Here is a 15304-nt window from a genome sequence, read left to right on the forward strand (position 1 = left end):
GATCAAAATATTCAATATAAGTGATGGATAAGATTAAATACCGTATGATGATATTATGGTTAAAAAGCCCCATTTCATTGTGTTTACAATCACATCAGCATGGAATTGATTGGTAGTATTAAGCACACCAAGATTAGTCAAAGGTATGCAACATTATACAATCAACTTAGTTCATAATATCACCTTTGTTGGTATCAGACCCATGGTGATTGACAGTATTGCTCACACTGTGATTGATGTGAAACACACTGCCAGCAGCATTATTAAACATACTGTGATCATTGTCCATTGAGATCCAAGCCAGTCAATGAGACCAAAAGTAAGACACCTTTCTTTCTATTTAGAGTTTATTGACTGCTTAATCTTACAGGTCCTTCCACACATTTGTATTATCTGATCCTCCTTTTGATCTAGCCAGTTAATTCATTAATCAACTAATTGTATTTTGGAGTGCAAAACTAGAGTATTGTTGAAAAAGTATTGCAGCGTACTGCACATGTGAAAATTGGAAGCTACATATATTCGAACACACTGCTCTGCCCTTTGCAGGCAGAAATGACAAACATATACAATGTGCTGTTTCAACTCAGGAAAAAATGGTGACAGTCATTCTTTGTTGCTTTGACCAGTCAGGGTGAACCTGCCTGGTTTAAAACTTAAACAAAGCTTATCAGTCATCATCTAACTGTTGCATTCTCCATAACAACATCTGTACCAATCAGCTCTCTCCCATCGTATAGTATAAATGTTTTATCTTCCCCTTAATATTGATATTTTTTATAAATTGTCCTATGAGTGTAAGACAAAAAACTTAATCAAGTCTTTTTATCAGCAATATTTATCTTGATAAAGCTATTTTGTTGTGCAATTTTTCATGTAATTTTTCACATACCCTCTTCTTCTTTTTAATGAAAAATGGCGTTTCATCACAGTGACCCAAACAAATGACATTTTTTTCATATTCTTATTGCACCTTGAACCACCAGATGTCACTCTTCAAGGACCTCCAATAGTTTGGTGAAACAAGTCCTTTTTTTGTAAACAAAGTGACAACTAGTAATTTGTATCAAGCTATGTTTTAATGTGGAAATTTAAAAAATATTTTCTTTATGCTGACACAGGTACACTGTATATCTACACGCTGTACTTTCACCAGTGTTTCAGCAACGAATGTACATTTAACTTATCTTTATTCTCTTAGCTTTCCAGACAACATTGATTATTCTTTTTCTCCAAGCGTATGAAACCCTCATCATAACCAAATAGCCATCTTGAATCTTCACTTAAAAGAACTATTTACATACATTTTGGATCACCTAAGACTGTAAACTCGATTGTTCATTGTTCTAACTTCAATTTCCTGAATATTGTTTTATTTGCCTTCAAGATGCCCTCAACAGTATCATGTTTCAATGTCTTACTCTATTCCAGTGTGTCATAACTAGCATCAGCCTAGGCTGAGTGTACAAGCAGTTTAAGGGTCCAATCAAACTTCTTAATTGTTCCAGAGATAGTGGCAACTGCAGACGCTGGAGAATCTGAGATAACAAGGTGTAGAGCTGGATGAACACAGGCCAAGCATTATCATAGGAGCAGGAAAACTGATGTTTTGGGCCTAGACCCTTCTGCAGAAAATGACCCTTTCTTAAGAAGGGTCTAGCCCGAAATGGCAGCTTTCCTGCTGCTATGATGCTGCTTGGCCTGCTGTGTCCATCCAGCTCTACACTTTGTTATATCAAACTTTTTAATTGGTCTGTTTTTCCTTTGGATGCAGCACAGCTTCCTGTGAGGACCTGGCCTAGTTTGTCAGGGTGCCATTAACATTTTTCTAAGTGAGACTGTTCAACCAGTCAGTTCTGACTTGTTCAGTTTTATGTTGAAATCTTTTTATTTTAAAGCCCCTGAAGCATGACTTTCTTTTATTTTGCCATAATTCATTCAAATTCTGTAGAACTTCCCCAATCATTACCATACATCATAAAGATGCCTACCACTTTTTCTTTGTGATTCCCAATATAACATTGCTGGATCTATTTTGGGTTGAATACAACCCATTTTCAGCAAGATAGACCTAACTGAGAAATACTATACCTTCAGTATAGCATTCAAACCCATAACACATTTATTTAATTTTCATAACTTCCATTCTAATTTGCTTCTTTGAATGGATTCAAAACTAATTTTCTTTGAAATTTCTCATTTGCAACAATGTGGCTTTCTATACACATTGACTTGCATTCCTAGCAGAGTTTGATAAAGGAGCTAAGAAGATCTCTTTTTCCATAGTGAGAGAATCCAACACCTTAATCATGGAGTTGCTCTTCAAAAGCAAGAGCCACCAGCCTGGCTTTATCTCTGTGTGCCCCATCTGGGAGCATTTTTTTCTGTCCCTGTAGTGTTGTGGAGGCAGGTTCAATTGAGACGTTGAGGGCCTTAGCTGGTTATTTAAATCAACACTATTTCTAATTTGTTTGTAGCCACTAAAGTCTCTTGATCATAAGGGCTTCTACTTTTTGGAGTAGCCCAACTTGTTCCATTGTCTCTCTTCTTTCTCCCCCCACTCTATCTTAAGAATTTTTGTGACTATAGTTGGTTCTGAAGAACGGTCACTGGACCCAAAATGTTCTCTCTTCTTTCTCTGTACAGGTGCTGCCAGACCTGCTGAGTTTGTCCAGCAATTTCTGTTTTTGTTTCTGTTCCATTGTCCTCGTTCTTGTCAAGCAATGAACTCTTCTGTCTCATTCTGGATGACTACAACAAGATCTTCCCCCTCCTATCATCAGAATGCTTGCTACTTTTTCTAGCCCTTCACATCTTTACCTCATTTTGCCCATCCATGAATCTTGCCTCCTGTCCATCATTTTCCACTTTAGGACAGGGCCGTATGCTGCTGGGTTCCCCTATAATGGTGCTATTGCTTCATTCACTGGCCCTTCTGGTTTATATGTTATTTTGGTGCCAGCATTTGCTGCTGTCCTCTGAGCAAATATCCTTTTCCTGCATCTCTGTTTCACATATTTCATATTCAGTCAGCCTTTCACATGACATAATCTGGTCCTCATAATTGTGCAACAATTGTGTATGTGAAGTGCATGATGCCTCATGAATTTGACTCACTTGTTCAGATCCTGTAAGTATGTAATTGGTGCCAAGTAAACTTGACATGTTACCTAAGTGAATAAAGTGTGAAGCTGGATGAACACAGCAGGCCAAGCAGCATCTCAGGAGCACAAAAGCTGACATTTCGGGCCTAGACCCTTCATCAGAGAACCATTATCTGTATGTTACCTAAGTGTTTGGTTACCATGCTATAAAAGGACTTTTTCCATCACTTTACCTTTCCACTCTTTCTGTAACATGTCACCTGGATTACAATTTATTTTTAATAACATTATGCGATACCGTTTGGCTCAGTGAATTTTTCTTGAGACCTCAGCCCTGGGAAGTACCCTTGTCCCTGCATGCAGGGCATTCAAGCACTTGGAAAAAACAAGCTAATTGTCAAATTAAGTGATGATCACTAATTGCTGAGGGAGGTTTTGATTTTCTCCCAAAAAGCAACTGAAATGGACTGTAGCCTGAACTCATTGCACTAAGTTCTTCCCATGGTCTATCTTAACTAGAGCAGGTGTTAATTTACAACGTGGTCAATCCACTTGGATTTTAAGATCCATCTCCTCTATTATATTCTGATTTTTTTCACATTTTATCATCTCTCATGTTCATTACTACAAGGATCCAATTTTCTCTCACATGCTCATTATTGGCAGATTATCCCTATTGTCAGTTAGGAATTTAGCCAGAGTCACCAACCTAGTCCCTATCAATTTCTCCGTTACCTCATTCACTATTACTCTTTTCGTGATATGTTATTGTAGGTGGGCCCAAACTCATTAGCATGTCTGTAGACTGCAAGACCACATTTTTTTCCTTGCTTCATGCCTTTGAGCCCAATGCTACAAATTAGGTTAAGTCTTTTGCTAATGGGATTCACACACTGGGCCATGATAGCGTCGTCTTATTTTTTTAAGGTATATCAAGTTTATCACTAATCACTTCTGTGTGTTTATTGTACTTATTGTCCCTTACTCCTGCATCCTTTTGAAGGTTAGGAACCTAGGATTAGGAGTGGACTCTGAAATAAAACAAAGAATTGCAAATGTTAGAGATCGGAAACAATTATCTTAGAACACCAAAAGTTTCACCACCCATCTTGTCAGGTTAAACATCTTATTGAGTGGCAAAAAGAGTGGGCTTGAGGTGTTGGATAGCCTATTCCTGAAAAGAAAACAAATTTCTGCTGAAACTCAACACGTATGGCAGCATGTGTGGGAAGAAAACATTTGTCTGCATTGAATCCAGTGACCCTCCTTTTGAATAAAGATGCTGCCAGAAGATGTTGGTGCAGTTCTAAGATAATTGGGCTTTCTATTCCTTTAAACACCTATGTCCTATCGCTGATAACCTTAAGATTTTAATTAGATAAGTTAGGTCTACTTAAGTGAAAACAACAATGTATGGATTGTATAAATTGTAAATCCACTGAGTTTCCAAAAAAATTGCCTTGCGCTCCATATCCTATTTCATTTGAACCTTTCTCATAAACAGCCAACTCAATAAAAAGGGTTTTATCCTTGACACCAAATCTCTGCTGATCAAGTGGTTCACCCAGCTTTGATTCAGAAAATCATCAATGTTTTAATTTATTTCCGGATGTTGCCATTACCAAATAGGAAGCAGGTAGAACTCTCAAGTCCCTTAACCTTTCTTAGATTCTGTCAAAAGCAAGTATCAATGTAACGTTTTAACTAATCTACTATAGATACTGTCCAATACAGCATAGTTAAATGAGTACATAAGAAATACATTCATTGCAGGCTGAAGCTTCTAGTCCAATTCCTTCTTTGTGATATGTAACACCGTCTTCCCCTTTCAAACCATTCCTGGCGTTTAAGGTTTTGAAAAAGCAACATTTCTTTTAGTTTGGAGAATTTAATGCATTATAGCATCTAAAACACCTGTTGACTATAGCCTGGGCATTGATAATTCATAGATCATAAATTATAGAATACCTACAGTGTGAAAACAGGCCCTTTGGCCCAACAACTCCACACCAACCCTTGGAGCTTCGCACCCAGACACATCCCCCATAACCCACTTAACCTATACATTCCTGAACAGTATGTGCAATTTAGAATGGCTAATCCACCTAACCTGCACATCTTTGGACTGTGGGAGGAAACCAGAACACCCGGAGGAAACCCATGAAGACACAGGGAGAATGTGCAGACTCCACACTGGCAGCCACCCGAGGTTACAATTCATTTTTCTGTTATTGTTCCCCAGTTCCTATTCTCTGTAATAGAATTTTTAACAGTAGTATCCCTGTCCTCTTTTTAGTCATTATAGAGTAATAGAGTCATGGAAACAGACCCTTTGATGAAACCAGTCCATGCTAAACATAATCCCAAACTAAACTATCCCTACTTGCCTGCTCCTGGCCTATATTTCTCCAAACCTTTCCAATTCATGTGTCTATCCAAATGTCTTTTCAAAATTGTAATTGTACCCGCACCCACCACTTCGTCAGAAAATTCATTCCACATGAGAAACACCCCATATGTAAAAAATTTGCCTTGCATGTCTTTTTTAAATCTTTCTCCTCTCACCTTAAAAATGTGCCTCCTAGTCTTGAAATCCCTCATCCTAGGGAAATGACAACTACCATTAACTCTATATCTCTCATTATTTTATAAACTTCCATCAGGTCACCTCTTAACCTCCTACACTCCAGTGAAAAAAGTCCTAGCCTATTCAGCCTTTCGTTATAACTCAAACCTTCCAAACCCAGCAACATTCTGGTAAATCTCTTCTGAACTCCTTCTCGCTTAATAATATCCTTCCTACAACTAGACAACCACAAATGGACACAATATTCCAGAAGAAGCCTCACCAATATCCTGCACAACCTCAACATGACTTCACACTCATATACTCAAAGGACTGTGCAATGAAGGCGAGCGTGCCTTTTTAACCTTTCTAACCACGCTGTCCGTTTGTGAAGCTAACTTCGAAGAGGTACCTGTGTTCTACAACACTACCCAAGGCCCTGCCATTAATTGTATAAGCCTTGCCCTTGTTTTTGTACCAAAATGCAATACCTCGCGTTTATCCAGATTGAACGCCACCTGCCATTTTTCAGGCCATTGACCCATTTGATCAAGATCCCTTTATAATCTTAGAAAACCTTCTTCACTGTCTACAATGCCATCAATTTTGGTGTCGTTTGTAAACTTACTAACCATGCCTTCTATATTCTCATCCGAATCATTTCTATGAATCACAAACCAAACAGGACCCAGAACCAGTCCCTGTGGAACAGCTGGTCACAGGCCTCCAGTCTGACAAGCAACCCTCCTTCATCATTCTCTGTGTCCTGCCATTAAGCCAATTATGTATCTAACTGATAAACTCACCTTGAATCCCATGTGACCTAACTTTACTATTCATTCTGCCATGCAAAACCTTGTCAAAAGTTTTACTAAAATTCAAATAAACGTCTAATGTACTGCCATGATCAATCATTTTGGTAATTTCCTGAAGAAACTGAATCAAGTTTGAGAGATATTCTTTGCTCAAAACCATGCTGCCTACCCGTAATCACTTCTTGTCTCTCTGAATGTCCATAAATCCTATCTTTTATATTCGCTTCCGACAATTGAAGTTAGACTCACAAGTCTATAGTTCCTCATTTTCTCCTTACAACCTTTCTTAAACAAAGGTAGAACATTAGCTACCTCCTGTCATCAGGCACCTCACCTGTAGTTACAGATGATGCAAATATTTCTGCAAGCGATCTTGCAATTTCCTCCCTTACTTCCCACAACCTTCTGGGATATATTAGATCAGGTTCTGGAGATGTATCTACCTTTATATTTCTTTAAGACCTCCTGCACTTCCTCTCTGTAATGTGAACTGTTTTTAAAAAGTTTATTTGTCTGCATTCTCTAGCCTCCATTTCTTTCTCCACGGTTAAAAACTGACATAACACATTCATTTAGTTTCTTTGTTTTTCTTCCGTATGGTCACTTTTGTCTGGGTAGTATCTGTACCTGTATCTGGGTAGTCTTGCATGTCTGTTGCCTTTGAATCATGCATTCTCTGTGTTACTACTGAAAGTCTAATTTGAGGTATGAAAGTAGCTGAAAATGAAAGTTTTGCTAGGAATTTTTAAAGACTTCTGATATCTGTTCTAAAAGTGTGTATCATTTTGAAAATCTAATTCCAGTTAATATGAGGAATTTATTCATGTTCAACACCCATGCAGCACAGTCCAACAATTTAAAGACAAGAACTAAGTTAGGAATCTCAAACGAGAGTATTTGTATGTTGTACATTGCATGTTAAACTCCATTATATATTCTAATAGGGGCCTGGTTAGTTCAGTTAGCTGGACAGCTGGTTTGCAATGCAGAGTGATGCCAACTGTGTGAGTTTAATACCCTCACCAGCTGGGGTTCATGAAGGACACAATTCTCAACCAGTCCCCTTAACTGTGGCATAGTGACCCTCAGGTTAAACTACCACCAGTCATCTCTCTCTAATGAGAGAGCAGCCCTGCAGTTTGATAAGACTGTAGCAACTTGACAATAAGTGTGAGGTGATGTATTTGGGAGGTTAGATGCAAAAGGGAAGTACACAATACATGGCAGCACCCCTAGGAGAATTGATACTCAGTGATCTTGGGGTGCAAAGCCGTACCTCCCTTAAAGTGGCAGCACAAGTGGATAAGGTGGTAAGGAAGGCATATGGCCTACTTACCTTCAACGGTTGGGGCATTGAGTATAAAAATTAACAAGTCATATTTCAGCTCTATAAGGCTTCAATTAGGCCACATTTGGAATATTGTGTGCAGTTCTGGTTTCCATGCTGTTGGCAGGATGTGGAGGCTTTGGAGTGGATTTGAAGAGGTTTACCAGGATGTTGTCTGGATTTAAATGTAATAGCTAAAACGAGAGGTTGGACAAACTTGGATTGTTTCCAACTTGAGTGTCAGAGACTGAGGAACAACTTGATAGAAGTATATAAAATTATGACAGGCATGGATAGGGTGGACAGTTAGAATTTTGTCTTCCCCAGGATAGAGTTATCAAATAGTAGGGGGCACGAGTTTAAAGTTGAGAGGGCAATTCTGTACAGGGATTTGGTAGTTGCTTGGAATTTGCTGCCAGGAGAGGTGATTGAAAGGTATGACAGCAACATTTAAAAGGCATTTAGACAGACACATCGGCAGGCAGAGAATAGCGGGATACAGACCACGTGCAGGCAGGTCGGATTAGTTTAGAATTACAGGCTGAATCGCCTGTTCCGAGGCTGCACTGTTCTATATCAACGCTGCTTTCTAAGTATGTCCAAGTCAGATCATGCCTCATGCTTTTAATAGATCATCCTTCTTTCAATTTTGTCCATGATTTTGTCGTTGAATTTCCAAAATTTCCTCTATCCAAATCATGAGGCTTGAGCTCTGAGAATACCTAACACCTGTTCTTACTTATGGGAGAAGTGCACTGTAAATTAAGTTCCACTATTCCTGAAACTATTAGAAAAATGAAAATCTTATTAAACAATCAAATTGCCGAATTCAACTTAAAAGAATGAACATTCCAGGTTTTTCCATTAACAAGAAAATAACTTTAGGAGAGAGAGAGAGAGGTAATGGGAACTGCAGATGCTGGAGAATCCAAGACAACAAAACGTGAGGCTGGGTGAACACAGCAGGCCAAGCAGCATCTCAGGAGCACAAAAGCTGACGTTTCGGGCCTAGACCCTTCATCAGAGAGGGGGATGGGGGGAGGGAACTGGAATAAATAGGGAGAGAGGGGGAGGCGGACCGAAGATGGAGAGAAAAGAAGATAGGTGGGGAGGTAGGGAGCGGATAGGTCAGTCCAGGGAAGACGGACAGGTCAAGGAGGTGGGATGAGGTTAGTAGGTAGATGGGGGTGCGGCTTGGGGTGGGAGGAAGGGATGGGTGAGAGGAAGAACAGGTTAGGGAGGTAGAGACAGGTTGGACTGGTTTTGGGATGCAGTGGGTGGAGGGGATGAGCTGGGCTGGTTGTGTGGTGCAGTGGGGGGAGGGGACGAACTGGGCTGGTTTAGGGATGCAGTTGGGGAAGGGGAGATTTTGAAACTGGTGAAGTCCACATTGATACCATTAGGCTGCAGGGTTCCCAGGCGGAATGAGAGTTGCTGTTCCTGCAACCTTCAGGTGGCATCATTGTGGCACTGCAGGAGGCCCATGATGGACATGTCATCTAAAGAATGGGAGGGGGAGTGGAAATGGTTTGCGACTGGGAGGTGCAGTAGTTTGTTGCGAACTGAGCGGAGGTGTTCTGCAAAGCGGTCTCCAAGCCTCCGCTTGGTTTAATAACTTTAGGAAACTGTTTTAACCAGTGGCAAGGAAGGAACTCAAATTGCTCAATTATTACTCTATAACCCAAGATCTACCTCTTTCACAAAATTCCCACGCAATTACAATAGACATAGGAGACAAGACAAGGATTTTAAAGGTGGAAAAGGAGAACAATAAGCAAGAAACCATTTAATAGCACAGGAATTGAGTTTTATTTTAGTTCCATTATCTTTCAGTTCTTTTCTGAAGTTGTTGGTTGCTGGTTAAGAATTTGCTCCTTTCAGTGTCTCTGAACCTGGTCTCCCCTCTTCCCTTTCACAGGCAATTTTACCAGAGAGAGCACTAGATAGAGGAAATGGTGAGTGAGAGCAGCTATTGATTTGGAGCCAATCTACCATCCTCTGAGAAAAAGAACAGGAAATGACGTCACCAACGCAGGAAATGACATCACCAACCCAAGGAAACCTAAACAGATAAATAGAAAGCGGGACATAACACCAGTGCTTCATCGGAGGCTCACTGATGATGTTACCTAGAATGGTGACGAAACGTTTGGGAACGAACCTTCCCACTCAGTGAACCAGCTTACATCCGGAACAAAATAAAGACCCACTCTTTTGTGGACCGAGAAGAGGAGAGCACGACTGTATTGGAGGTGGAAGGAAGATGTCGGGTTGGCTGTGCACCCTTGCAACTGGTGAATCTTAATACTGGCTTTGGCCTAACGCTGGTTCAGGGGAGCAGCCAACCTGCAACGATGGCTGCGGCGAGTGCTCGTGCCCCAGGTCAGGGGGTCTGGAACACCATCCGTGTTTCCGTGAAGAAGGTGGATGAAGGTGCACCAGTGGACCGCACCGTCGTCGTGAAGAGGGTCCTGTTGGACTGTTGTGGATTCGATGCTGCGGACATTTACTGCCTGAGGATTTCCCCGGAGGAGGTTTCAACGATGTAACCTTCAGGAGTGCCAAGCTTTGCGAGCGCTTCCTGGAGGTTTTCAAGGAGAGAGGTGGTGAGGGCCCCCTCTCTGTATTGACCGCTGTCCTGCTGTTCGTGATGCTGGTGCAGCGAAGCTGTATGGTGACTGTACACATGTACAACCCGCATGTGCCAGCAGCTGATTTCCTGACCTTCCTTGGAAGCTACGTGAAGGTGGAAGGGGACCTAACCAACATCGTGGACCCCTTCAGGATCTGGACCAGTAAGAGGCAGGTCAAGGTGATGCTGAGGACGGGCGTGGATGGGAACATCGTACACCCACCGTCCAGCTTCGCGATTGGCGGGAGCAAGGGCTACCTGACCAATGCAGGGCAACCTAGAGTCTGCCATGCCCGTGGTAGGTCAGGTCACGTGGCGGCCGACTGCAAAGCCACCATCTGCAGGTACTACAGGGAGGAGGGACACCTTGTAAAGGATTGCCCACAAGAAAAAAGCTGCAACCTTTGCGGGGAAGCGGGCCACCTCTATATGGCATGCCCGCGGCGGGGGACCACCTACACCCAGGTCGCTGGCAGGGGCAATGCGGGGCAAGCCCCCCCGGAGGAGAGGAAGGCACCAGGGCCCTGCAAGGACCTCCCTAATGTGCAGGAGGGCCCAGCCCCGCAGGATGGACCCGAGGCCAGCAAAGCACCTCTGCAGGCTCCGCTTCCCCCGACCCCCAACCTGACAACCTGGAGTCGATGGAGGAGGCGACAGGTGACCCAGGGGAGTGGACGACGGTCCGGAAAGCGAGGAGGAAGGCGCGCCGGTGGGCCCAGGCACCGCAACCATCAGGCGGGAAGAGGCAGCTACAGGGGGGCTATGACGAGGGAGATTCGGAGGAGGCCCGCCCAAAGCTGAAGCTAAAGATCTCAAGGGAGAAGGAAAGCAGCATCCCACTTCCAGGTGACGGGAGGCATCCTGAGGCTCCCTCTGACACCCAGCCACGTGCCGCTGGGGCCCTGGAGGGTCCCCCGGAACTTTCAGGCGGGAAGGAGGAAACAGCGTGTCCCCAGCCTGACCCAGAGCCGGAGTCTCCTGCCTCCGTACCCCCGACGGGGGGATGCCACCTGGAAGGCAGCACGGACGGTTTCCTGAGCCCAGAGAGCGTCCAGCAGTTAGCCCGGGCAATGGGCATGAAGGGACAGATGGAGGGGCTGGACCTTGGACTTGGAGAGGGTACTGCGGTCACTGCCCACAATGGGGGTACGAGTTGCGAGCATTAATGTGCGCAGCGTCAAGTCCACCGCAAGATGTGTGTCCACATTGGCCTATCTGACCACCGTCAAGGCAGACCTACTTTCCGCAGGAGTGCGGGATGCTGCACCTCAGCAGGTGCGGGAAATGGTCCGGCGCCTGGACCTGTGGGCCTTCGATCTGGTCGGGGGGTAACGGCTGTCGCTCCTCGGGCCTGGCTATTCTGCTGCGGGGGCGCAACTTTACCATCTCTCAAGTTCAGGAGGTGGTGGGGGGGGGCGCCTCCTAGTGGCTGATGTCACCTACAGGAACGCTCCCCTGAGGCTGATCAACGTGTACGCCCAAGCGGTATGGAGTGAGCGGTTGGCCGTCCTGCAGCGGCTTCCACCCCTGCTGGCTACGTCCAGGCCAGTCATCCTAGGCGGAGACTTCAACTGCATCATCGATGCACGGACAGCACGGCCTCCGAGTCATTCCTGTCGTCTATCACGGAGGTCTTAGACGACAGCACGCGGGAGTGGCTGGACCGGCCGATATCCCTGGACGAGCTGACCAGAGCCCTCAAGTCCTTGGAGAGGACTAAGACTCCCAGGAGCGATGGCTTACCGGTCAAGCTGTATTCCGCTCTGTGGGACCTGATCGGCCAGGACCTGCTGGAGGTGTACGATAGTGTGCTTCGGGCAGGGGAAATGTGCAAGTCCATGAGGAAGGGCATCATCACCCTCATTTACAAGAGGAAGGGGGAGAGGGAAGAAATTAAGAATTGGCGTCCCATTTCACTATTGAATGTGGACTACAAAATCCTGGCCAAGGTCATAGCCAACCGGGTCAGGTCTGTCTTGGAGTCGGTGATTCACCCTGACCAAACCTGTGCTGTGCCAGGCAGGTAGATTGCTGAGAGCCTCGTGCTCATCAGGGATACAATCGCCTACGTGCAGGACAGGCAGGTGTACACCTGCCTGGTCAGCCTGGACCAGGAGAAGGCCTTCGACAGGGTCTCTCATGCTTACGTGAGGGACATCCTCTCCAAATTGGGGTTCGGGGAGGGCATCCGCAATTGGATCCGGCTGCTCGACACCAACATCGTTAGCACAGTCTTGATCAACGGGTGGGAATCGGACAGTTTTCCTGTCAGATCTGGAGTCAGGCAGGCCTGCCCGCTCTCTCCTGCCTTGTTCGTGTGGTGTGTGGAGCCCTTCGCCGCATCCATCAGGAAGGATGTGAGCCTGAAGGGCGTGACTATCCCAGGCAACGGAGGCCTTCAGGTCAAGACCTCCCTGTACGTGGACAATGTCACCGTCTTCTGCACGGATCGTCGGTCGGTTTAGATTAGATTCCCTACAGTGTGGAAACAGGCCCTTTAGCCCAACAAGTCCACACCGCCCCTTGAAAAATCCCACTCAGACCCATCCCCCTATAACCCACACACCCCTGAACACTACAGGCAATTTAGTATGGCCAATCCACCTAGCCTGCACAGCTTTGGATTGTGGGAGGAAACCAGAGCACCCGGAGGAAACCCACGCAGACATGGGGAGAATGTGCAAACTCCACACAGACGGTCGCCCGAGGTGGGAATCGAACCCGCGTCCCTGGCGCTGTGAGGCTGCAGTGCTAACCACTGAGCCACCGTGCTGCCCCTGATGAGTAGGCTGTTGGACATCTGCGGTCAGTTTGAACTGGTCTCGGGTGCCAACGTCAATGGGGTAAGAGCGAGGCCATGTTCTTTGTGAACTGGGACGACCGCTCCTTCATCCCCTTCACCATCAGGACAGACTACCTGAAGGTGCTGGGTGTTTGGTTCGGTGGAGCTGGGGCGTGCACTAAGACTTGGGAGGAGCGTATCACCAAACTGAAGCAGAAGCTGGGCAGGTGGACGCTCCAGGCCCCCTCCATCGCGGGGCTTTCGGTACTGTTGTATGTGGCGCAGGCCTGGCCTATTCCCTCGACCTGCGCCGTTGCGGTCATGGCCATGGGCCATCTTCCACTTCATTTGGGTGTCGAGGATGGACCAGGTCCACAGGGACACCATGTACAAAGACCTGGAAAATGGGGGAAAGGGCATACCGAACGCCACCCTCGCCCTGATGGCTACCTGTGTGTGCGGCTGCGTCAAGCTGTGCATAGATCCTCAGTATGCAAACACCAAGTGTCACTACTTACTGAGGTTCTACCTGTCCCCGGTGTTGCGAAGGATGGGCCTGGCCTTGTTGCCGTGGAACATTCCCAGTAGTTGGAACCATCCCGTACCACCTGTCCTTCGTGGAGAAATTTTTGAGGGGAAACACCTTTGACCACAAGGCCGTCAGGCAGTGGTCAGCACGTAGTATCCTCGAGACCCTTCGGGAAAAGGAGAGGGTGGATCCCGTCGTGTGGTTCCCCACGCAGACTGCCAAAGTCATTTGGCAGAATGCCTCATCGCCAGAACTTTCAAACAAGCACAAGGACATTGCTTGGCTGGCGGTGAGAGGGGCTCTGCCAGTGGGATCCTTTATGCATGCCCGGAATCTCTGCGCCACCGCACGTTGCCCTCGAGGCGGCTGCGGGGGGGACGAGACTGTCGATCACCTCCTTCTGGAGTGTGCCTATGCACAGGAGGTCTGGAGGGGGATGCAGTGGTATTTGTCAAGGTTCGTCCCAAGCAGCTCCGTGACACGGGACTCCGTGCTCTACGGGCTGTTTCCCGGCACGCACACCGAGACCAACATCAACTGCGCCTGGAGGGCCATCATTGCGGTGAAAGACGCTCTTTGGTCTGCCAGCTGAAAGAACTGACCCCAACCGAGTGTTGCCGATTGGCGCACTCCAAGGTCCAGGACTACGCGCTAAAGCTTGGGGCAGCCGCTGCCAAGGTGCGGTGGGGAAAGACCTCCGTATGAAACCCCTCAACCAGAATAGAAACAAGGGCCCTTTCTGGTAACTGGGCCCAGCTGGTGCCTTCCCCAACTGGTCAGGGGGCCAACAAGGACTGTGCGGGGAGACGACTGCCGAGGTATTTTCTTTGCTTTGTTTTTTTTTTCTTCTTTGTTTTGTTTTTGCCTTTAGTTGGTGTACGTACCCCCGGGTAACCCGGAGCGGCTTGCATGACTGGGTAGGTGTATAAATTTTTTTTTGTACATTCTGTGAATAAAGTATATTTTTTCAAATAAAAAGAAAGTGACAGAACGTCTGAAAACTGACCTTCCAGCTCAGCAAGCAAACTTACGTCCAGAGAAGATTAAGGTGAATCCAAAGAGATTCTTCTAAGTATATTTAAGGATATAGAATACCTAGAGAGAGAATTGGACCAAAGTGGATATCTGTGTATAGAACTGCAGGAGATGGGCAACCGCAGGAAGTGCTACACTTGCCCCCACACCACCTCCCTCACCGCCATCCCAGGCCCCAGGATTACCTTCCATATCAAACAGATGTTCACCTGCACATCTGCCAATGTGGTATCCATTGCACCTGGAGTGGCTTCCTCTACAATGGGGAAACCAAGCGGAGGCTTGGGGACCGCTTTGCAGAACACCTCTGCTCAGTTCGCAACAAACTGCACCTCCCAGTCGCGAACCATTTCAACTCCCCGTCCCATTCCTCAGACGACATGTCCATCATGGGCCTCCTGCAGTGCCACAATGATGCCACCCGAAAGTTGCAGGAACAGCAGCTCATATTCCGCCTGGGAACCCTGCAGCCCAATGGTATCAACGTAGACTTCACAAACTTCAAAATTTCCCC

At 45.9% G+C, this 15304-nt stretch overlaps 1 protein-coding gene across 7 annotated transcripts in view; it reads left to right on the plus strand.

Annotated features, from left to right (window-relative positions):
* The window catches only part of LOC125459217 (lysosomal acid phosphatase), a 106122-nt gene that overhangs the window by 75275 nt on the left and 15543 nt on the right, over nt 1–15304 (plus strand). The window contains exon 9 of one of the 7 annotated variants that reach the window (XM_048545316.2): nt 9731–10084. The exons of the other annotated variants lie outside the window; for them this stretch is intronic. Coding sequence (XP_048401273.1) covers nt 9731–9775 — 45 coding nt within the window. The 3' untranslated portion in view covers nt 9776–10084. Of the gene's footprint in view, nt 1–9730; nt 10085–15304 lie in introns of those variants that run through there. 7 annotated transcript variants of the gene reach the window in all.

This window comes from Stegostoma tigrinum, chromosome 17 (genome assembly GCF_030684315.1).
Source record: "Stegostoma tigrinum isolate sSteTig4 chromosome 17, sSteTig4.hap1, whole genome shotgun sequence".
NCBI classification, from domain to species: domain Eukaryota; kingdom Metazoa; phylum Chordata; class Chondrichthyes; order Orectolobiformes; family Stegostomatidae; genus Stegostoma; species Stegostoma tigrinum.